General features: G+C 41.8%; 1 protein-coding gene across 3 annotated transcripts in view; it reads left to right on the plus strand.

Annotated features, from left to right (window-relative positions):
- Positions 1 to 24961, plus strand: part of LOC106583976 (integrin beta-1) — a 50308-nt gene that overhangs the window by 22952 nt on the left and 2395 nt on the right. For 2 of the 3 annotated variants that reach the window (XM_045702138.1, XM_045702139.1), the window contains exons 2-15: positions 8744 to 8810; positions 14271 to 14356; positions 14628 to 14847; positions 15320 to 15490; positions 15754 to 15992; positions 17946 to 18101; positions 18675 to 18770; positions 19532 to 19621; positions 19878 to 20018; positions 20202 to 20404; positions 20650 to 20888; positions 21209 to 21431; positions 22622 to 22854; positions 23214 to 23380. In XM_045702138.1, the coding sequence (XP_045558094.1) occupies positions 8744 to 8810; positions 14271 to 14356; positions 14628 to 14847; positions 15320 to 15490; positions 15754 to 15992; positions 17946 to 18101; positions 18675 to 18770; positions 19532 to 19621; positions 19878 to 20018; positions 20202 to 20404; positions 20650 to 20888; positions 21209 to 21431; positions 22622 to 22854; positions 23214 to 23380 (2331 nt within the window). Of the gene's footprint in view, positions 1 to 8743; positions 8811 to 14270; positions 14357 to 14627; positions 14848 to 15319; positions 15491 to 15753; positions 15993 to 17945; positions 18102 to 18674; positions 18771 to 19531; positions 19622 to 19877; positions 20019 to 20201; positions 20405 to 20649; positions 20889 to 21208; positions 21432 to 22621; positions 22855 to 23213; positions 23381 to 24961 lie in introns of those variants that run through there. The other variant, XM_045702140.1, reaches the window with a different exon arrangement.

Genomic DNA, 24961 nt, shown 5'->3' on the forward strand with positions numbered 1-24961 from the left:
AATTCAATAAAACAACCTCCTCTCACATGGCATTCTTCTTCCTTCACTAGCCTGCAGTCTCCCCTCCCTCTCCATCGCCCTCCTTCCCGCCATCTATCCTTCCCTCCCGTAAATAGCCCAGCTAGGCTCCATAGGGTCAAAAGTCTTCCTGCAATGTATATCGATCCCAATCCGGTACACACACGTGCGCACACACACACACACACACACTTTGACGACTCAGGTCAATGAATCATTCTCCATAAATACACTCTGGCTTCCCTGGCTAAACGGACCATTAGAGAACCACAGCTTACATGGGACCATAAGGAGAGTAATGGCCCACGTCATGAGTTAATACAGTTACTGATTATATCTATAATATATAGGCCTCCAGACCATGTGACCACCTGACCAGGAAGAACTCTTGGCCCAAAGGCTATATCTGTGACGTGGTAAGGTTGGACCCAGGTGCAGAGAAGAGACCAGACGGTTAAGGATAAACATAATACTTTACTGAGATACGGTAGCCGTATGATCACAGTATTCTTGAAAAAACAACTAACACTAAGTCTGGAAAACTCACTCAGGAAATGAACACTCACGGTAAGCAATTCAAGCTTCTGCAAAGGACCACAAAAAACACACCTCTTTTAACAGGGACACAGTCATGAAATAATAAGACACACCTGAGTCCATTATAAGTCTCTAGGGTGGCCAGGATAAACCATGACAGTCCCCCCCAGGAGCAGCTCCAACCCCAAGGTCCCAAGGTTTTAATATGACCAATCATATCGAGTGGTTCCAATGACGAATTTTGACACGAGCCACCCTTGCCTTGCAGAGTTCAACAAAGATGGCTGACAAAACATTACGGTGGAACCAGATGTAAGTTATGTCATAAAGAGTCAAGCAAAAAATGTACAATTGAGAAATATGTTAGTTAATATAGAGACAAACGTTAATCCATATTTTTTTGTCATAAAGTTAATTTACGAAAATCGCTATTTAGCAAGTTCTGACTAGCTAACATTAGCCAGCTTGCTTGTGTTAGAATGCATTTGTAATTCGTGTTTGTTTTAGGGACTCCTGAGAAACCAGGCTGTCGTCTTGTGAAACAGTGGATGTAAAGAATCTTGCTAGCTAAAGCATTTACTGCAAATTTAATGTACAATTGTGTAAGCTTGCCTTGCAATACAGTTGAAGTAACACCGCTAGCTAACTAGTTACTTGCTTATTGTGTAGTGGAGGATAAAACTGTATGCCTATCGATGTGTAACTATCTACAGTATGTAGCCGATTTGTGTATGGACCCTAAAACATTTGGTATGAATATTAGTACAGAACCTATCAATTAGCCTCAATTATCATAGTTGTATCAACGTCAAGTCTGAATGATATTAATGAAGCCTATGGATAGAGTAGAATATAACTTTGTGCCAAGGATGCAAGTCCTATATGTACTGTAGTTATTACCACGCATGAGATTCCCACATTGTAGCCTATACAGTCGTGGCCAAAAGTTTTGAGTGACAAAAATGTTAATTTCCACAAAGTTTGCTGCTTCAGTGTCTTTAGATATTTTTGTCAGATGTTACTATGGAATACTGAGGTATAATTACAAGCATTTCATAAGTGTCAAAGGCTTTTATTGACAATTACATGAAGTTGATGCAAAGAGTCAATATTTGCAGTGTTGACCCTTCTTTTTCAAGACCTCTACAATCCGCCCTGTCATGCTGTCAATTAAGTTCTGGGCCACATCCTGACTGATGGCAGCCCAGTCTTGCATAATCAATGCTTGGAGTTTGTCAGAATTGGTGGGTTTTTGTTTGTCCACCCGCCTCTTGAGGTTTGACCACAAGTTCTCGATGGGATTAAGGTCTGGGGAGTTTCCTGGCCATGGACCCAAAATATTGATGTTTTGTTCCCCGAGCCACTTAGTTATCACTTTTGCCTTATGGCAAGGTGCTCCATCATGCTGGAAAAGGCATTGTTCGTCACCAAACTGGTTGGGAGAAGTTGCTCTCGGAGGATGTGTTGGGACCATTCTTTATTCATGGCTGTGTTCTTAGGCAAAATTGTGAGTGAGCCCACTCCCTTGGCTGAGAAGCAACCCTACACATGAATGGTCTCAGGATGCTTTACTGTTGGCATGACACAGGACTGATGGTAGCGCTCACCTTGTCTTCTCCGGACAAGCTTTTTTCCGGATGCCCCAAACAATTGGAAAGGGGATTCATCAGAGAAAATGACTTTACCCCAGTCTTCAGCAGTCCATTCCCTGTACCTTTTACAGAATATCAGTCTGTCCCTGATGTTTTTCCTGGAGAGAAGTGGCTTCTTTGCTGCCCTTCTTGACACCAGGCCATCCTCCAAAAGTCTTCGCCTCACTGTGCATGCAGATGCACTCACACCTGCCTGCTGCCATTCCTGAGCAAGCTCTGTACTGGTGGTGCCCCGATCCCGCAGCTGAATCAACTTTAGGAGACGGTCCTGGCGCTTGCTGGACTTTCTTGGGCGCCCTGAAGCCGTCTTCACAACAATTGAACCGCTCTCCTTGAAGTTCTTGATGATCCGATAAATGGTTGATTTAGATGCAATCTTACTGGCAGCAATACAATATCCTTGCCTGTGAACCCCTTTTTGTGCAAAGAAATGATGACGGCACGTGTTTCCTTGCAGGTAACCATGTTTGACAGAGGAAGAACAATGATTCCAAGCACCACCCTCCTTTTGAAGCTTCCAGTCTGTTATTTGAACTCAGTCAGCATGACAGAGTGATCTCCAGCCTTGTCCTCGTCAACACTCACACCTGTGTTAACGAGAGAATCACTAACATGATGTCAGCTGGTCCTTTTGTGGCAGGGCTGAAATGCAGTAGAAATGTTTTTGGGGATTCAGTTCATTTGCATGGCAAAGAGGGACTTTGCAATTAATTGCAATTCATCTGATCACTCTTCATAACATTCTGGCGTATATGCAAATTACCATCATTCAAACTGAGGCAGCAGACTTTGGGAAAATTAATATTTGTGTCATTCTCAAAACTTTTGGCCACGACTGTACATTGAATATATTCACTGATCATGTACTCTTCCTTGGCAAATAAAGGTGCGGTTCAGGTATGAATCTCTGAGACATTCTTTTTCAGTCATCAAACTCCATTATTTGAATGACGCTATGTCTACATGTATGCATTACAATTATACAGTGTTTATCGCTCCTGGGACGTCAATGATTACACATTGTAACTATGCAATAGACTAGAAACATGATTGATTTGTAATTCATATATACAGAAAAAAACTATGCATATCTAACTCCATCTGTATTAATCTGAGGACACAGGATAGTATTACAATGAGATACTTAATTTCAACCAGTGGCGAATGTGAAACGCTTTATTGAAAAAGTTCATTATCCAGGTGTTATAAATACAGAAATGCATTATAATTATGATAATTGTAATATTATAAATACAAGTTCAATCTGTACTTCAATGCACATATGTTGTGCATTATAAAACGAGGAAGAAAGACGAGGTGGGGAGAGAGGTGTAGAAGACAGAAAGGGAAAGAGGTAAGAACAGCGGCAGACAGCTTATGATTCATGAATTACAGTGCTACCCTAATATTCTCTCAGTTCATCACAATTGTGGTGTCTCCTAACCAGCCTTGGGCCCCCAGTTGGCCCGAAGGTTATCTTAAGAGCGGGTGACGTGGCGATGACGGGACTGGCTTCCTCTCTCACATCAAAACATACCTGCAGACGAGTGACAGAGAGAGCATGATTAAGCCTTGTTTCTTTTATTCTAATTTATTTTTATTTCAATGTAAAGCATCTTTAATAATACCTCCTGTTGACCCGACCAAGTGACATCTCACCTATGATCATGATGTGCCCTCTGTCAGCCTGTTCAGATGCGGGAGGGGTTCACCAAAACAGCTGATATAACCTAGAGGATTTAGGGAGAAGGGGGAGAGGGATGAAGTGAAGAAGAGAGGCTGTTATTGTGTGTGTGTGGTCTCGCCTGGTGTCCACAATAAGTGGCTACAGAGTACCATATGCTGAAAAACAGACACATGAGGACAAACAATAGAAGATACTGTATGTGACGCAGACACCTATCGGAGTGTACCTGAAACATTTAAATATAGAGGGCTTGTGTCTCACCACTTGGTTATTGCAAGGCTAACCCCCAGGGAAATCATGACTTGGCAGCAACAGAGTCCAGTGAAAATGGCTGTGTTCATGGTGTAAATCTGAAAATTAGCAGCTGACATCTTAAGGGTTTTTTAATGAATGCATGTGAGACAGGTTCCATGTACAACAATATAGGCATAGATGGAGAAAATAACACAGAACAGTTTAATTACCTCTGGTTATGGACACTTTTGCCAGCAATAAAGCTTCCACGGCCTGTTCCTCGGACAGTGAACATCTGGCAATATCTACATTTTCCACCCCTTGGTCAGCTCACTCTCTGAAAGTAAAGGAAACAGCTTATTTTTTATAGCTATGAAAACAATAACTGAGATATGACCGTTCAATCTAAAGCAGCAGATGTCATTTTTAGGATATGTCAATACAGCCCAGTGCTGCTTACCTGAGATGCCATCTTCGTCGGTGTCTGCTTTGACTTCCTTTGTCGGAAAAAAATTGCTTTCAGAACAATTTGTTTTTAATTGAAAATAGAAAAAGGTTTTGCTCTCGACAAAAAGACACAAATGTACCTCCATAGCATATAACAATTTACCTGTGAATAACCACACCTTCATACAAACGTGCTACTGTATGCAGAATTCTTGACGCACAACCGAAGATGCTGCCATATCCTGCCAGCACGCCCACAAGCGAGCCACTCAGGAGCAGAATGATGAGGGCTAATAGCTGAACAATAGACTATTCAACCTTTACTAAAGAATAGTCTAATAGCCGAGCTAGGTGTGAAAACCCCCCCTCCTATCACAGACCAGATTTGCCCTATGACCAATGGGTAGCTTGCTACTCAATGTAATAAAGTAATGACTTTTCAAATAAGTTACCTTACACGTTATGTTGGCTGACAATTTGTTAGCTACGCTGTCCTTACCAACCACATAGCATATCATTACACCAGTATGTACCGGTATGTTAGCTATCTACCTAACGTTAGTAGTTATACATCAAACTTGCCAGTATATTAACTATAGGCTAACTACCCAACATTTATTGACTTGATTATTCTCGTCATTCTTAGCTTAGCTAAATGGTATAGTCATTTTGCTTTCTCAATAGACATTCAAGTGCTTTCGTAAATTCGCTCTGGCTATCTATACGCTGGACAATAGAACGAGTCAAAATTCACCCAAGGCTGAAAAACGGCTTAAGAACGTTGGCTAAACTGGAACACTAGCGCGAGCCCATAGCAAATGAATGGAATCGAAGGTTCGCAGAGCCTGTTTTGACTGGAGTGATGCTTCGAATTCCATAAAAAAATGTATCCCTTTTTATTTTACCACTACAATCTGTTCGTCGGACGAAACTGGAAACAAACTTGTGTAGAAAGTAAACATCCGCACCTCGATGGTGTCAACTGTGCTTATGTCTGCGTAATTAAAAAGTATGGGGAAAAAATCAAAACTTTGGACTATTTCTGGTCTAGCGATCGATGACAAACGAGCTCGCTGCCCAGACATACATAATTACAAAGAGGAGATTCTCCTGATTGAAATGGTGCCAGTGTAAGAGTTTTGCTTCCGTCCCTCTCCTTGCCCCTACCTGGGCTCGAACCAGCCACCCTCAAGGCATCGTTACCCATCGCTCCACAAAAGCCGCGGCCCTTGCAGAGCAAGGGGAACAACTACTTGAAGGTCTCAGAGCGCGTGACGTCACCGATTGAAACACTATTAGCGCGCACCCCGCTAACAAGCTAGCCATTTCACCCCGGTTACACCCAACTTGAAAAAAAATCTAAATATACACATTGCGAGATATTTGGCGAAATAGACACACATGCCTATATTTCCCCCATAGGAAACAATGGGAAGACCGCAGAATTCCAATATTATTTTTGTTGTTTACATTTTAACTATAAAACAACGTGGGCAGGTCTCATTGCCAACAATAGCAAAGCAGGATTTGTGACGTTGAACAAAAAACTGGGAATAGAACGTTCGGAAGGGGAGTTGGTGCCACGGTGCTCAATAGAACTAAGAGGAGCTGGCAGGGTAAAAAATGCACTAAAATAAGGCCTGTTTTTTCACGATTACTTCAAAACCACAGCAAGCAGCTCTTTTTTTATCAGAAATTTCATGTGTCCAGCCTACTATCTACATGGATTTGAGAGCACTCTCGTCTGAGTGTACCAGAGCGCAGAATAATTACTTTACGAGCGCTCAACACCTGTTGAATATGGCCGGTGTCAGTAAACGTCAGGAAAAAAGCCTAATTAAATTGTTTCCAGCAGCACATTTACAGTCACCAACGCTCTGGTTAACACGAAAACTGCCTTACCAGCACTGCAAGGGCGAGTAAAATGGTCAGAGTGGTCTCATTTGTGTCTGGAAGTAGTTTGCTTGGGTGCTTGACTGCCGTTGTAAGGCCAGAACGCTCAAATCAACTCTACTGCACTCCAAGAGCGAAACGGTCTGAATTTACAAACTGACAATTTTATAATATTGTCAGTTTGTAATATTAATCAAATGAATTAAGCCAAATTTCTTTCAAATCAATCCCATATACTATGTTATTGCAAAAAAAGGTTTTCCATTCTATGGTAATGCCAATACGGAATAATATCAAATGCTTCTCAAAGATACCCTCTGGTGGTCAAACTAGCAATAATGTCACGACTTCCACTGAAGTCGGCTCCTCTCCTCGTTCGTTCGGCGATCAACGTCACCGGCTTTCTAGCCATCGCCGCTCCATTTCTCATATATCCATTTGTTTTGTCTTGTTCCATTACACACCTGGTTTTCATTCCATAATCACTGCATATATTTATTCCTCTGTTCCCCTCCATGTAGGATAATGGGGTTCTCGGGAGCAGTGATCAACAGAAAACTTAGAGTCTCAGAGTGGTTCACCCCAACCTGCAGTAGAATGGACTTGGTCGGATATTCCACCTGACCAGAGACAATGGGGCGTCCATCGAGGGCTTGAATCTGCAGAGGGATGGGACATTTCACACAGGGAATCTGAAACTCTGGCGAAGTCTTGATCAATGAATTTATCCGCGGCCCCGGAGTCCACAAAGGCTTGAATCTCATGCTGATGGTTGTCCTAGTGGAGGGTTGCGGACGGTAGTAACAGACGGTGACTGGGTATCTGGGGGGTAACAGCACAGCTCGTCAGGGTCTCCCCCTGCCCTGGTGTTTCCCGTCAGCTCTGGGCAGGTAGCACGAAGATGGCAGAGACCTCTGCCGTAGAGGCAGCGGCCTTCGCTCATTTGACTGGGACGCTCCTGTGGGCTCACGTGTGCGACCCAGCTGCATGGGATCCTCCATGCTGGGCTGGGTGGGCTTTGGGAGCTCAGGAAACCGGAATGCTGGAGTGGTGTCAAAAGGGCGCTGTCTCACCCGTTCCCGGATGCGGTTGTCAAACCTGATTACCAGCGTTATCAGGAACTCCAGGTTCTCTCCCAGTTCCCGAGTGGCCAGTTCATCTTTGATGGAGTTAGATTGGTGGAAAGCAGTAACCAGTGCCTCCGTATTCCACCCACTCTCGCCGGCGAGGGTGCGGAACTCAATGACGAAGTCAGCCACTGGTCTGGTCCATTAGCGGAGTTTGAACAGTCAGCTGGCCGCTTCTTGTCTGCCGACTTGGTGGTCGAAGACTCGTCACAGCTTGGCAGTGAAGGCTCCTAATGGATCTGCAAGATGGTGGCTGCTGTTCCCACGCTGCCGTTGCCCACGCCAAGGCCTTGCCCGAGAATAGAGAGATGATGTAGGCGATCATGGCCCGATTGGTTTGGAACGAGGAGGCCTGTAGCTCGAACACCAGAGTACACTGAGTGATGAACCCCTTGCATCCTTCCGGGTGGCCGTCATATTGCTCGGGGTCTGGGATCTTGGGTTCCCGGTGCAGGTTCCCTGGAGTAACCACGGCAACATCTGTAGCACTGGGCGATGAGACCTGGGCATTGGCCCCTCCTGGGTTGGGGGTGTGCCGTGGTTGGAGGGACTCGGCAAGTGCCCGACGTGTCCCGGAGATTTGGGAGAGCTGTTCTTGCTGCCGTCCTGACAGTGCTCCTTGGTGGGCTACCACATTCCAGATCTGGGTGATCTCTGCTAGGTCCATGTTGTGGCAGAAGCTTGCTGTGACATGGTAAGGTTGGACCTAGGTGCAGAGAAGAGACCAGATGAAGAATCAGTGGTTAAGGTTTAACATAATATTTTACTGAGATACGGTAGCCACAGGATCACAGTACACTTGAAAAACAACAAACGCTAAGTCTCAAACTCACTCAGAAAACGAACACACACGGCAAACAATTCAAGTTTCTACACAGGACCGGAGAAAACACACCTCTCTTAAAGTTTCACAATAATGAAATTATAAGACACTGAGTCCAATAAAAGTCTCAAGGGCGGCCTCTGCTGCACTCTGTTGCCAGGAGGAACCATGACAATATCAGTTAACTGGTCCTTTTTGTCAAGGGAAGGAAGAATGTATGCATTAGGTCACCAAGCCTAATGCCTTCTATGGTACTGAAATGTAAACAAAAACACAGTATTCACCTCCACCTTTACTGTATCCTCACACATTTAATTTTTTTCAGATGGACCTGAAACTACTTCTGATTTCAACGTTGTTAGGATTCATTTGTTACAGCAGTGCTCAGCAAGGTAAGATTATTTTCCATCCTATCTCAAGTTTCTGCTTTACTTACTGTAACTTCCACCTTGTTAGACAAAACAACAGTAACACCAGTATTCTGTTTGTGTACACTGACTACACAGTACATCATCTAATCATAATATATTTCTACTAAACCGCATCATAAATATACAGTACAGAATAGTGATTAACTGCCTGATGTCCCGTAAGGGTGAGCCGACCCCAACTGAGAATGTTGCTGTATTGTAATGATGTCATTTGCCAAAAGAAGAAGCAGCTCCACCTACACTGTAAACCCCAAGACATTTTTTACTCAAATACTTCAAGTAAGTTGATCTCAAAGTCAATGAAAAGTCATTATTTCTTAAAATGTTTAAGTTGTCCTGACTCAACTAAACAAGGCAACAGTAAATGTGTCATCCCCCATGAATGATACAGCACCCCACTTTGAGCAAATTGAGATTGTGTGTGACTAACACATTTCTGTTAATTACTATAGCTCCCGCCTTGAGCCAATCGGTGTAATTTTGTAAATGCCATATTTCTATGGCAAGACACATCATTCACCCAAGTTTCGTCTCCAGTGCTGTCTGAGATATCGCATATGACGTACGAACGAACAGACGCAGACAGATCCACAGTTCCCTCCCCGATTTCATCGTGGGGGACAATGGGAAGTCACATCAACTAAATTTGTTAAAGTTATGATAACAAATGTACTTTTTTCCCGGCATGCTCTACTGCAGGTAGATACAAAAAAAGATGTAATATCTGTGTTTTTGCATGTACATTGAGGGATTGATTGATTAATGTTATGCTGCACAAAGATAAATAATAGAGAGATATAGAGTGCCTTTCGAAAGTATTCAGACCCCTTGACTTTTTCCACATTTTGTAGGTTACAGCCTTATTCTCAAATTGATTAAATAGTTTTTTCCCTCATTTATCTACACACAATACCCCATAATGACAAAGCAAAAACAGGTTTTTATACATTTTTGCTAATTTATTCAAAGTTAAAAAAAGACATATTTACATAAGTATTTATTTACATATTGCTCTGACATGCACTCTCAACTGTGGGACCTTTATATAGACAAGTGTGTTCCTTTCCAAATCATGTCCAATCAATTGAATTTACCACAGATGGACTCCAATCAAGTTGTAGAAACATCACAAGGATGTTCAATGGAAACAGGATGCACCTGAGCTCAATTTCGAGTCTCATAGCAAAGGGTCTGAATACTTATGTAAATAAGGTATCTGTTTTTTATTTGTAATACATTTGCTAACATTTCTACAAACCTGTTTTCACTTTGTCATTATAGGGTATTGTGTGTAGACTGCTGATTTTCTTTTTTTAATCCATTTTAGAATAAGGCTGTAACGTAACAATGTTGAAGAAGTCAAGGGGTCTGAATACTTTCCAAAGGCACTGTATGTAATCGTATACAAATGTAAGCAAGGTTTGAAAGTATTATGTTTTAGTAAAATATTATATCAGTTTTGGCTTCTTGAAGTCAATTTGCAGTCTAAAATTTTTTTAAAAATATGTTCCAGCCCTCTGATCATCCTCTCAAAAATAAAATCGGTCCAATGCTAAATTATTTGATGAACCCTGCCTTCAAATCAAATGTTATTTGTCATATTCACCGAATACAACAGATGTAGACCTTGCTGTGAAATGCTTACTTACAAGCCCTTAACAAACAATGCAGTTCAAGAAAGCGTTCAGAAGATATTTACCAAATAAACTAAAGTAAAAAATAATAAAATGTAACACAATAAAATATCAATAACGAGGCTATATACAAGGGATACCGGTACCGAGTCAATGTGGGGAGGTACAGGTTAGTCGAGGTCATTTGTAAGGGTAAGGGTAAGGTAAGGGTAAAGTGACTATGCATAGATAATACTTAGCGAGTAGTAACAGTGTAAAAACTAATGGGGGGGTGTCAATGTAAATAGTCCGGGTGGCCATTTGATTAATTGTTCAGCGGTCTTATGGCTTGGGGGTAGAAGCTGTTAAGGAGCCTTTTGGTCCTAGACTTGGCGCTCCGGTACCGCTTGCTGTGCGGTAGCAGAGAGAACACTTTATGACTTAGATGACTGGAATCTTTGACAATTTTTTGGGCTTTCCACTGACACCACGTAGCATATTCAGTGGGAAGAAATAGTATGTGAACCCTTTAGAATTACCTGGATTTCTGCATAAATTGGTCATAAAATTGTACCTGATCTTCATTTAAGTCACAACTATAGACAAACACAGTCTGCTTAAACTAATAACACACAAACAATTCACATTTTTCATCTTTATTGAACACACCGTGTTAACATTCACATTGCAGGTTGGAAAAAGTATGTGAACCCTTGGATTTAATAACAGGTTGACCCTCCTTTGGCAGCAATAACCTCAACCAAACATTTTCTATAGTTGCGGATCAGACCTCCACAACGGTTAGGAGGAATTTTGGACGATTCCTCTTTATAAAACTGTTTCAGTTCCACAATATTCTTGGGATGTCTGGTGTGAACCACTCTCTTGATGTCATGCCACAGCATCTCAATCGGGTTGAGGTCAGAAATGACTGGGCCACTACAGAAGGCATATTTTCTTCTGTTCAAGCCATTCTGTTGTTGATTTACTTCTGTCTTTTGGGTTGTTGTCCTGTTGCATCACCTAACTTCTGTTGAGCTTCAATGCAAAATGTATTGATAAACTTGGGAATTCATTTTTCTGTCCAGGTCCTGAGGCAGCAAAGCCACTCCAAACCATGATGCTCCCTCTACCATAGTTTACAGTTGGGATGTGGTTTTGATGTTGGTGTGCTGTGCCTTTTTTTCCCCACACATAGTGTTGTGGGTTCCTTCCAAACAACACAACTTTAGTTTAATCTTGCCAGTAGCTCTGTGGAACATCCAGGTGCTCTTTTGCGAACTTCAGACGTGCAGCAATTTATTTGGACAACAGTGGCTTCTTCCATGGTGTCCTCCCATGAACACCATTCTTGTTTAGTGTTTTACATATTGTAGACTCGTCAACAGAGATGTTAGCATCTTCCAGAGATTTCTGTAAGTCTTTATCTGACACTCTAGGATTCTTCTTAACCTCATTGAGCATTCTGCACTGTACTCTTGCAGTCATCTTTACAGGACGGCCACTCCTAGGGAGAGTAGCAACAGTGCTGAAATTTCTCCATCTATAGACAATTTGTCTTACCGTAGACTGACTTTTAAAGATACCTTTCCAACTTTATGCAAGGCAACAATTTTTAATCTTAATCTTAGGCCTTCTGCGATCTCTTTTGTTCGATGCATGGTTCACATCAGGCAATGCTTCTTGTGTATAGCAAACTCAAATTTTGTGAGTGTTTTTTATGGGCCAGCGCAGCTCTAACCAAAATCTCCAATCTCGTGTCATTCGAGAGCCAGAACAGCTGGTGCTCTCATTTATGCTTTAGTGTTGCTTGCCCCGAAGCAAGCATAACAGGCATTTAGCTCGTCTGGTAGGCTCACGTCTGTAATAGTTTTCAAGCCCCGCCACATCCGATGAGTGTTAGAGCCGGTGTAGTAGGATTGAATCTTGATCCTGTATTGATGCTTTGCCTGTTTGATGGTTCGTCTGAGGGCATAGCGGGATTTCTTATAAGCGTACGGATTAATGTCCCGCTCCTTGAAAGCGGCAGCTCTAGCCTTTAGCTCGATGCGAATGTTGCCTGTAATCCATGGCTTCTGGTTGGGATATGTACGTACGGTCACTGTGGGGCCGACGTCGTCGATGCACTTATTGATGAAGCCGATGACTGAGGTGGTATACTCCTCAATGCCATTGGATGAATCCCGGAACATATTCCAGTCTGTGCTATCAAAACAGTCCAGTAGCGTAGCATCCACGTCATCTGACTACCTCCGTATTGAGAAAGTCACTGGTACTTCCTGCTTTAGTTTTTGCTTGTAAGCAGGAATAAGAAGGATATAATTATGGTCAGATTTGACAAATGGAGGGCGAGGGAGAGCGTTATATGCTTCTCTGTGTGTGGAGTAAATGTGGTCTAGAGTTATTTTTCCTCTGGTTGCACATGTGAGATGCTGGTAGACATGAGGTAAAACGGATTTAAGTTTGCCTGCATTAAAGTCCGCTGCCACTAGGAGCGCTGCTTCTGGGTGAGCATTTTCTTGTTTGCTTATGGCCTTTTACAGCTGGTTGAGTGCGGTCTTAGTGCCAGCATCGGTTTATGGTGGTAAATAGATGGCTACGAATAATATAGATGAGAACTCTCTTGGTAGATAGTGTGGTCTACAGCTTGTCATAAAGTATTTTACCTAAGGCGAGCAATACCTCGAGACTTCTTTAATATTAGACATCGCGCACCAGCTGTTATTGACAAATAGACACGCACCCCCGCTCCTCGTCTTCCCAGACATAGCTTCTCTGTCCTGCTGATGCATGGAAAAATCTGCCAGCTCTATATTATCCGTGTCGTCGTTCAGCCACGACTCGGTGAAACATAAGATAATACAGTTTTTCATGTCCCGTTGGTAGGACAGTCTTGATCGTATATCATTCATTTTGTTTTCCAAAATGATGTTGGCCAATAGAACGGATGGTAGTGGAGGTTTACTCACTCGCCTACGAATTCTCAGAAGGCAGGCTGACCGACGCACTTTTTCTCCGTCTTTTCTTCACGTTCCGGAGAAAGCAGTATATCCTTCGCGTCAGACTTGTTAAAGGAAAAACTCTTTGTCCAGTTCGAGGTGAGTAATCGCTGTTCTGATGCCCAGAAGTTATTTTCAGTCATAAGAGACGGTAGCAGCAACATTATGTACAAAATAGGTTAAAAAAAAAGTTACAAACAACGCAGAAAAACTAACAAAATAGCACAGTTGGTTAGAAGCACGTAAAACGGCAGCCATCCCCTCCGGCGCCATTCTATAAAATCTGAGATATGTATTGTCATAAAGAGTTTAATTATAATGATAACATTCACCTAGGAATTCACTTGGTGAAGGCCACAGGACTCACTCGAAAAGGCAAGACACACTGGGAAATTATATTGGAGGCGTGGCTTAGTGGGGGCATTGCAATTTTTTTTTAAAGCTGATACAACTCAAATCTGAACCCCCTACAGGGTAACAGTTACTCTATTGGTTTGAGTAATGACTACAAATCACTTTAAGTAACTGTACTCAGATATATTAAGTGCAACAAGTTTCCTCAAAAGATGAGTAATGACATCACACTGGGGTTTACAGTGTATGTTTCTTTGAGCATTTCTTTGAGCATAGCAGTGAAGACATCATGGAACAGCGGAATATTCCATTCTGTCTCTGGCTCCATTTACTGTTATCTCTGAGCCACACAGTTTTCCAAATTACACAATGTGTACACTTATTTCCTGGTCAGGTTTTAGGAGTCTATGATGAGTTTGCTTCTTTTCAACCTTTGTTTTTCCATTCCATTCCAGATGGGAACGAGTGCATCAAGGCTAATGCCAAATCCTGTGGGGAGTGTATTCAAGTGGGAGCAAAATGTGGCTGGTGCATGGACCCAGTACGTGGATATGAATTTGCCAATAACATTGTTACTGCGTTGATGCTACACAACCTTAATATCAACTGACTCAGCGTTACAACTTGAAGAATCTAAACTGTTCCTTGGAATTAAACACTAGTATGTCGGGCAATATTGTTTGTAACCTTTATAACCTGCTTGGGAGTGTAGGAAATACATTTTCAGAAAATAAGGACCTTACATTTTGGGTGGATTTCCTCTGAGTGCCATAATGCAATGTGTCATGATACTTACACCTCCTCTCTCCCAGGAGTTCCTGAAGCAGGGTGAGGCCACATCGACCCGCTGTGACGAGCTGGAGTCCCTGAGGAAGAGAGGTTGCAGCTCCGCCAAGGTAGAGAACCCCCGAGGCAGCCAGCGGGTCCTGAAGGACAAGGTTGTGACCAACCGCAACAAGGGAGAAGGGAATCTCCGACCAGAGGACATCACACAGATCCAGCCACAGAAACTCACCCTCAGCCTCAGATCTGGTAAAAACTTACATGGAACTGTTACGTTTGATTGGGTAGCGTCCCAAATGGAACCCTTTTCCCTATTTAGTGCACTACTTTTAGCTCTAGTCAAAAGTAGTGCCTTATGTTAGGAATCGGGTGCCATTAGGGATGCAGTCTTAGTTAACTTTGCTTCAGCCAAAACATATTGCTTGACAACCATTGTTGACGCAGCTTTGCTGAAGGTCTTTTTTATTTCTCCTGCTGTTCCTCCGCGGTCTTTCACTGTTATGTTGATTAGTTACAGTAGCCTCCATTTTCTTTGAGTGTTTTAGCTATTATGATTTGGAAGGAGTGTTCCTTATACTCTTTCATGTGAAGGCCAGCACCTTATTTGACAGGGAAGGTGCACACGAATCAAGATTTCAGTGTTCACATCAATGTAAATATGCCAGAGTTAGCAAGTCAGTAGTCCCCGGCTTAACCTTGCCCATTTGTCTGTGTACTGCAGGTGAACCCCAGTCTTTTAACCTGAAGTTCAAACGGGCCGAGGATTACCCCATTGACCTCTACTACCTGATGGACCTGTCCTACTCCATGAAGGACGATCTGGAAAACGTCAAGAACCTGGGAACACATCTGATGCTAGAGATGTCAAAGATCACGACTGATTTTAAAATCGGTGAGATTGAGAATCAGCCTGGTTGTATGAGGCTTGGGGATGTTTATATTTCTTTGAACCTCTTCTCCATTTTAAATTGATCTCTTCTGCTTTCAGTTCAGGTTGGGTGCATATTGCATAGTTACACTGTACTACAATACCCATAATGACATGTGTAAGATAACCGGTTTGATCTTAGTATAGATGTTTTGAAGCTAAGAAATTGGTATCCCGTCTCCCTAACAATACAGTTTATATATTGGATGGATCTCTTCTTCTTCTAGGTTTTGGTTCCTTTGTAGAGAAGACGGTGATGCCTTACATTAGCACCACCCCAGCCAAGCTGCTGAACCCCTGTACTGGGGACCAGAACTGCACCAGTCCCTTCAGCTACAAGAACGTCCTGAAGCTGACCAGCAATGGACAGGAGTTCAACACCCTGGTGGGACAACAGCAGATCTCTGGAAACCTGGACTCACCAGAGGGAGGCTTCGATGCCATCATGCAAGTGGCTGTGTGTGGTGTAAGTAATATGTTTTTATTATCATATTTAGGAACAGTTTCCCGGACATAGATCAAGCCTAGTCCTGGACTGAAAAGCTTTCTCCATTGAGCTTACTTTTTACTCCAGGACAAGGCTTGATATCTGTCCAGGAAACCAGCCCATAAAGTTCCAATAATACTTTTATCAGGGCTTTATATTGACTGTCTCATGGTACCAGACCTTAACACCCTATTCTCATTTGAGAATGGCTGGAGTCAAGGCTTATTGTGTATATGTTTTATAAAATGTTTGAGAGTTCATTCACTCTAGGGTGCTTAAAACCTGTTAGGGCTAGGGGGCAGTATTGACACGGCTGGATAAAAAACATACCCGATTTAATCTGGTTACCACTCCTACCCAGTAACTAGAATATGCATATACTTATTACATATGGATAGAAAACACCCTAAATTTTCTAAAACTGTTTGAATGGTGTCTGTGAGTATAACAGAACTCAAATGGCAGGTCAAAACCTGAGAGATTCCTTTACAGGAAGTGGCCTGTCTGACCATTTCTTGAACTTCTTTTCCATCTCTATCATTTACTAAGGATCTCTGCTCTAACGTGACACTTCCCACGTCGTCCATAGGCGCTCAGAGCCCGGGAAAAAAACAGAATGTCGTCATTCCAGCCCCAGGCTGAAACACATTATCGCCTTTCTCAAGTGGCCGATCAAGGGACACTGGCCTTATGCGCGTGACCCCGACCGCCCCCGCCTTTGGGATTTTTTCCTCTGTTTGCCGAAAAGGAGATTCCCTGTCGGAATATTATCGCTTTTCTACGAGAAAAGTGTCGTAAAAATTGATTTTAAACAGCGGTTGACATGCTTCGAAGTACGGTAATGGAATATTTCGAATTTTATTGTCACGAATTGCGCCATGCGCGCGACACTTCTTTACTATTTCGGATAGTGTCTGGAACGCATCGAACAAAACGCCGCTATTCGGATATAACGATGGATTATTTTGGACCAAACCAACATTTGTTATTGAAGTAGAAGTCCTGGGTGTGCATTCTGACGAAGACAACAAAAGGTAATCGACATTTTTATAATAGTAAATATGATTATGGTGAGTGCTAAACTTGCCGGGTGTCTAAATAGCGAGCCCGTGATGCCTGGGCTATGTACTTAGAATATTGCAAAATGTGCTTTCACCAAAAAGCTATTTTAAAATCGGACATATCGAGTGCATAGAGGAGGTCTGTATCTATAATTCTTAAAATAATTGTTATGCTTTTTGTGAACGTTTATCGTGAGTAATTTAGTAAAATGTTAGCGAATTCCCCGGAAGTTTGCGGGGGTATGCTAGTTCTGAACGTCACATGCTAATGTAAAAAGCTGGTTTTTGATATAAATATGAACTTGATTGAACAAAACATGCATGTATTGTATAACATAATGTCCTAGGGTTGTCATCTGATGAAGATCATCAAAGGTGAGTGCTGCATTTAGCTGTCTTCTGGGTTTTGGTGACATTATATGCTGGCTTGAAAAATGGGTGTCTGATTATTTCTGGCTTGGTACTCTGCTGACATAATCTAATGTTTTGCTTTCGTTGTAAAGCCTTTTTGAAATCGGACAGTGTGGTTAGATTAACGAGAGTCTTGTCTTTAAATGGCTGTAAAATAGTCATATGTTTGAGAAATTGAAGTAATAGGATTTTTAAGGTTTTGAAAATCGCGCCACAGGCTGGCAGTGGCTGTTACGTAGGTGGGACGCAAGCGAGGTTTTAACTGCTATTTTAAGAGGGTAAACTCTCACATAGTTGTTCATAGTTTTTGATATATACTTCCTGAATTTTTTATAAGTCTTGTAATTTTGTTCTCTGGTATTTCTGTAGGCTGTGTCCTTTTTCTGTATGTGGTTAATTTTTTAATAGGCCTCCTCCCTCTCCCTCCCTCCCTCCCTCCCTCCCTCCCTCCCTTCCCCAGGAGCACATTGGCTGGAGGAATGTCACCCGTCTGCTGGTGTTCTCCACTGATGCTGGCTTCCACTTTGCTGGAGACGGGAAACTGGGAGGGATAGTTCTGCCCAACGATGGGAAATGTCACCTGGAGAACGACATGTACACAATGAGCCACTACTATGTATGTATGGTAATACACTATGTAGTATAATAATGCACTATGTAGTATAATAATGTACTATGTAGTATAATAATGCACTATGTAGTATAGTAATGCACTATGCATTATAGTAATGCCCTATGTAGTATAATAATGCACTATGTATTATAGTAATGTACTATGTAGTATAATAATGCACTATGCATTATAGTAATGCACTATGTAGTATAATAATGCACTATGCATTATAGTAATGCACTATGTAGTAAAATAATGCACTATGTAGTATAATAATGCACTATGTATTATGGTAATGCACTATGCATTTTAGTAATGCACTATGTAGTATAATAATGCACTATGTAGTATAATAATGCATTATAGTAATGCACTATGTAGTATAATAATGCACTATGCATTATAGTGCATTATTATGTATTGTGACTTTATGTATTGTGACTTTTCTTTCTAGCCTTCTGTGTGGTCTGTATTTTCAATATGACAATATTTAAAGGGAATGGGCTACTTGCCCTTAGTGATGTCATCGAAGGGCTTACCTGGTACCTGTACTTCCTCATTGTCTCCCTGTAACAGGACTACCCCTCCATCGCTCACCTGGTTCAGAAACTGAGCGACAACAACATCCAGACGATCTTTGCCATCACAGAGGAGTTCCAGCCTGTTTACATGGTCAGTCAGTTGTTCCATTACACTGTGTGTGGGTGTGTGTCTGTGCGTGTTTGTACTTGGGTGTGTGTGTGGATGTGTGTGTGGAATTCTTTTCAATTTTCTGTGCTTGTCTGTTAGAAGAAGCCCAACTCTTTGAAAGCAGCATCTGCTCCTTGTTACCAGTAGCATCTCTTTAGAGCTCTGCTTGTTCCCCAAATGGCACCATGTTCCCTAAAAAGTGAACTACTTTTGACGAGAGCCCTATGGGCCCAGGTCAATAGTACTGCACTTTGTGGGGAATAGGTTTCCATTTGGGCAGCATCCTTTCAATGTTCCCTGCTGCCCTCTAGTGCTTTTCAAGCCAATTAGAAGTCTGTCTGGAGTTCCGTAATGACCTTTTATCATATCCCCATCAGTCCAATGTTTGGACAATATTTGCAATCTGTCAACCTCGGTAGAATGGCGTTCTCATTTAGTTGATTCCACGATGCATCCCAAATGGCACCCTATTCCCGATATTAGTAGTGGACTATGTAGGGATTGAGTGCCATTTAGGACGCATCCTTGGATCTCTGAATTTAGAACCTCACAACACTGCAAAAAGTTGTAACTTTAGATTGACCTTACCACTATGTGATGCAGACCACAATCAAACTACTCCGCAATCTAAATGGGTCAGGCAAAACATGACAAAACTGTTTTGCTCTAGACTTTTCTGGTGAGTATTTAGAGATTGACATTCTAGTACATGATCATTTAGTGTATTGTGTTTTCTCTCTCAGGAGTTAAAGAATCTCATTCCTAAATCTGCGGTGGGGACACTCTCTGCCAACTCCAGCAATGTTATCAACCTCATTATTGATGCCTACAATGTAAGTATAGATTGGATTGGTTTAGTTACTGGAGAAGATGCACTTCTGCACACTAACTAACTTTCATCCTCAAAATAGTTGGCAAAACCATGCTGCTGCTACTGTTAAGTCATCACATCTCTCTTTCTGAACTTATCTTTCTATGGGAATAGTCAAAAATATGCACTTCTGCTTTTGTAAAACTGAAGTCTACTGAAAATGTTGTATATGTTGTATATCCTGTACAAAGGGCTAATTATTGTTCTTTATGTGCTAGTCTCTTTCCTCAGAGGTGATTCTGGAGAACAGCAAGCTACCAGAGGGAGTGACCATAATGTACCAGTCACGCTGCAAGAACGGAGTGACTGGTGAGGGAGAGATGGGAAGAAAATGCTCCAATATCTCCATCGGTGACGAGGTGAGAAACCAAAACAACACGCCATTGAATGTTTTCTATTCTAAATATGTTTTTTTTTCTTAAGCTTTTTGGTACAATTATTTTAGCTTTCTGATCAGGTAAATATAATGTTTTCCATATCTGTAGGTGTCTGAGTTGTCAAGGTCATTGTTTTTATTACAAAATGTCATCCCTGATCTGTAGGTGTTTTTCATCATAAGCATCACAGCTAAGCAGTGTCCTAAAATGGGCAAACCAGAGACCATCAAGATCAAACCCCTAGGGTTCAATGAGGAGGTGGAGATCACTCTGAACTTCATCTGCGAGTGTGACTGTCACAAACATGGCATTGAGAACAGTGAGATCTGCCACAACGGCAACGGGACATATGAATGTGGAGCCTGCAGGTAAGGCACTTATGTTTCACTAGCAGAAGATTTAAACCCTTATTCTCCTTCCATATTGTAATCATTTCCATGGCATAGAGATACATTATGATATTAGATACTGTATATATAATGTGTTGTAAATCTATTTCTATGGGCCATTAGCATGTGACTGTTTGCATGTGAATATTTTTACATAGGCAGTCTTTTATGCAGTCCTCCCTTGTTGTTGTTAATAACATTACATTTCCTTTACTATCTGTCAGGTGCAATGAGGGCCGTATTGGTAGACAGTGTGAGTGCAGCACCAACGAGGTGACCAGCGAAGACCTGGATAAGAGCTGCCGTAAAGACAACGGTACAGACATCTGCAGCAACAACGGAGACTGTGTGTGTGGAACCTGTGAGTGTAAGAAGAGAGAGAACCCAGAGGAACGCTACAGTGGGAAGTTCTGCGAGTGTGACAACTTCAACTGTGACCGCTCCAACAACAAACTCTGTGGAGGTACGTGAGTTCAGTTCATTGGATGATCAATAAAGATTGTGTTTGCTGTGAAATGATGGTCAAGACCTGTGTTACATCTGAAGACAAGTGTAACATCTTCCTCAGAGCACAAACTACCTCTGTGTTTGTGGTGTAATGGGTCATTTCCCAATGAAATTAGAGATCAGTTGATCAAATCAGACATCGCCTTTTTACGAAGTGAGATTTACCGTGTTCAATTTAGCTTCATTTCATCTCTAATCTAGAATATTATCTATAATATCAAATGATGTTTGAACTTTAGAGGATCATCTCTGACCCTGTGTGTTGTGTTGTGGCAGGACATGGTCACTGTGAGTGTAGGGTGTGTATATGTGATGCCAACTGGACAGGCAGTGCCTGTGACTGTTCTCTGGACACCACGACCTGCCTGGCTTCCAACAAGCAGATCTGTAACGGACGAGGCACCTGTGAGTGTGGCACCTGCAAGTGTACTGACCCAAAGTTCCAGGGCCCCAGCTGTGAGATCTGTCCTACCTGTCCAGGGGTCTGCACAGAACACAAGTGAGTTGAATAAAGGAATGAATGAATGAATTGTATTTGTTTATTTTATTCTGTTTTAACTATGCAGAAAACAATAATATACAACGAGTTTATTTCCAAAACGCTATATTGAAAAAAATTCACTTTTCTGTTTTTACATCAGAAATGATTCCTTATGGGTACCTTCGTGTGTGTGTAAAATATTACTGTTCTCAGATGTTTTTATTCATAGATTTTAGATGAAATATGTTATTTTTTGTGAACCACAATGCAAAATGTATGCTTTAGTCTCAGGTCCTGTCTGTCCATTGTTTAGCTGGAATGGAATGTTCGTATCCTATATATTTGACTGTGATATGTGGTTGTCTCAACTAGCGATCTTAAGATGAATGCACTTACTCTCATCCAAAGTGACTAACAGTATCTGCTAAATGACTAAAATATCAAATGTAAATTTTTTACAGACATCTCATATTACGTATAGATTTTTTTATGTCACAAATGTATCATTTGTACAGTTTAAAAAAAACATGATTATTTGTTTCTCTGAAATGAAACCATCAAGTGATAGATTTTAAACAAATGTCTGTCATTGATCAACCCTGTGCCATGATTAGATAGTGAAAAAACACACCAATCTCTTTCAGAATATCTTTAAACAATAAAAGCTAACGTTTCTGAAAATGTATACCGGTATGTAGAATTTTTAATTGAACCGCTTTATATGCTGTATTTCCCTCTGGGAAAGTTGTGTGTGGATTACATAAAGGTTTGTTGTGATGGTTGAAATGAATTCTGCTTTTTTTTTTAAATGTATTATTATTTGAGGGACTGGTTCCTTCTCTCTTTCCTCAGCCTGAGTTTAATGCCTCTTAAAAGGTTAAGTAGGCATAAAGAGATGTCTTCCTTTATCCGTCTTAACCTCAATTATTATTGTGACCTTTGTTTACTTTCTTCTGATAATTCCAAGAAAGGGGACCAATGAACAGTCTAGACACAACTGTGATATCTAAAACCAGTAGTGGTGGCAAGGGTACAGCATTGTCCACTACAAACACCTGCATGTGGAGTGGAACCTCAATATCCAGCTTTCTTGCATTCCAGTAGACTAGTGAATATGTCACAAGTTTATCAAGCATCACAATGCGAGACTACCTGCGTGTGTTACTCCATCTGTACAGAGTTACATGTCAATGTCCTGTCTTCCACAGGGAGTGTGTTCAGTGCAGGGCCTTTGGGACGGGGGAGAAGAAGGACACGTGTGAGAGAGACTGTAGCTACTTCAACCTGATCAAGGTGAAGGACAGGGGCAAGCTGCCTCAGCCAGGACAGGCTTTCCCCCTGATGCACTGTAAGGAGAGGGATGCCAACGACTGCTGGTTCTACTACACCTACGCTGTCAACAACAAGACAGAGAAGGAGGTCCATGTGGTGGAAACACTAGGTGAGAGCATATTACATACAGCCTACTATATCATTGTGATGAAGGATATTACAGTGAAAAAGGAGGTTATTTGTTTGTCTATGGAGTCATTTTGTGATTAGAGCCAGGCATTTTTGACCTGACTAGGAAAAATTCTTGGCTCTAATGGTACTAGGACCTAGTACTCAGGCCTGAAGTTCTTCCTGGTCAGCATACAGGGTCAGGTAGAGTTCCTGGGCCTAGATATAATGCAAATCAGGAAGGACTTTATTGTAAATCAGCATTTGCTCTTACAGTAACTGACTTGCCTGGTTAAATAAATAAATACATGTTGGTATAACTGAATGTTCCTGACTGTGTGTTTCCTGCCTGTGTTCCAGACTGCCCTGCGGGCCCTGACATCATCCCCATCGTAGCTGGCGTGGTGGCGGGCATTGTGCTGATAGGCCTGGCTTTGCTTCTCATCTGGAAGCTGCTGATGATCATCCACGACAGGAGAGAGTTCGCCAAGTTTGAGAAGGAGAAGATGAATGCTAAATGGGACACGGTAAGAGAGTGGAGATGGTAGATACAGGATGCAGGAAGCCATCTTGGAGAAATGTTTGCTCTGGCCCATAATGGGGATGATGATGATGATGCTGATGTACTTTTGCAGGTCCTAGTTTGTATTCTCCCTGACTGTAATTTCAGTAGGTTGATTGACATGTGGAAAACTGGTGTTATAGATATGGCCACTGTGTGAATTTCTTACACAGAAAACAAACTTCTAAAGGAACACAGAATTTGAAATATTTTACTCCCTCTCAACCTTTGATGACTATGACAGACCTGTTGCTTTTGATGATGACTTCATAAGATGTCACACATTTTTCCACAGTCCTACCCAACAGTTTGTTTAAAATGTTCTTAAAACCCTGTAGTTTTAAGTAATCTCTGTGCAAAATGCGGCTATGAAAAAAGGAAGCCTTTTTGGAATGCAAAGGTCTGGACACACATCTGTCTTTTCATGGGAGTGGCTACAGCAGCTTAGTTTGTTCTGTGTTATACTTCAACCTAGTGGCATGTCATCTACACTGCAGGAGAGGTTAAATTCCAGACAGCAGGCAGGGTTTGAAATCCTTAATGATTCAGCTCATCCTGATTACTCCCAGTCAGACCAGCCACATGTGATAGCCTCTCTGGTCTGGTGACATGGGCAGGGCACTGAGGCTTCTGGACCCTCTCATTATGGTACATGGAGAAGACACCAGACCTAAATGACTGTATGAGAAAGCAGACTTGACTTGATACAGTACCAGTCAAAAGTGTGGACACACCTACTCATTCAAGGGTTTTTCTTTATTTTTACGATTTTCAAAGTTGTAGAATAATAGTGAAGACATCAAAACTATAAAATAGCACATATGGAATCATGTAGTTACCAAAAAAGTGTTTAACAAATCAAAATATATTTGAGATTCTTCAAAGTAGCCACCCTTTGCCTTGATGACAGCTTTGCACACTCTTGGCATTCTCTCAACCAGTTTCATTAGGTAGTCACCTGGAATACCTTTCAATTAACAGGTGTGCATTGTTAAGTTAATTTGTTGAATTGATTTCCTTCTTAATGCATTTGAGCCAAGGAAGACCCAGTTACCTCTGCTGCAGAGGACAAGTTCATTAGTTACCAGTCTCAGAAATTGCAGCCCAAATAAATGCTTCAGAGTTCAAGTAAGACACATCTCAACATCAACTGTTCAGAGGAGACTGTGTGAATCAGGCCTTCATGGTCTAATTGCTGCAAAGAAACCACTACTAAAGGAGACAAATAAGAAGAAGAGACTTGTTTGGGCCAAGAAACATGAGTAATGGACATTAAACCGGTGGAAATCTGTCCTTTGGTTTAAAGAGTCCAAATTTGAGGTTTTTGGTTCCAATTGCTGTGTCTTTGTGAGATGCAGAGTAGGTGAACGGATGATCTCCACATGTTTGGTTCCCTCTGTGAAGCATGGAGAAGGTGGTGTGATGATGCTTCGCTGGTGACACTGTGGGTGATTTATTTAGAATGCAAGGCACACTTAACCAGCATGGCTACCACAGCACTCTGCAGCGATACGCCATCCCATCTGGTTTGCGCTTAGTGGGACTA

The sequence above is a fragment of the Salmo salar genome, chromosome ssa19, assembly GCF_905237065.1.
Source record: "Salmo salar chromosome ssa19, Ssal_v3.1, whole genome shotgun sequence".
NCBI classification, from domain to species: domain Eukaryota; kingdom Metazoa; phylum Chordata; class Actinopteri; order Salmoniformes; family Salmonidae; genus Salmo; species Salmo salar.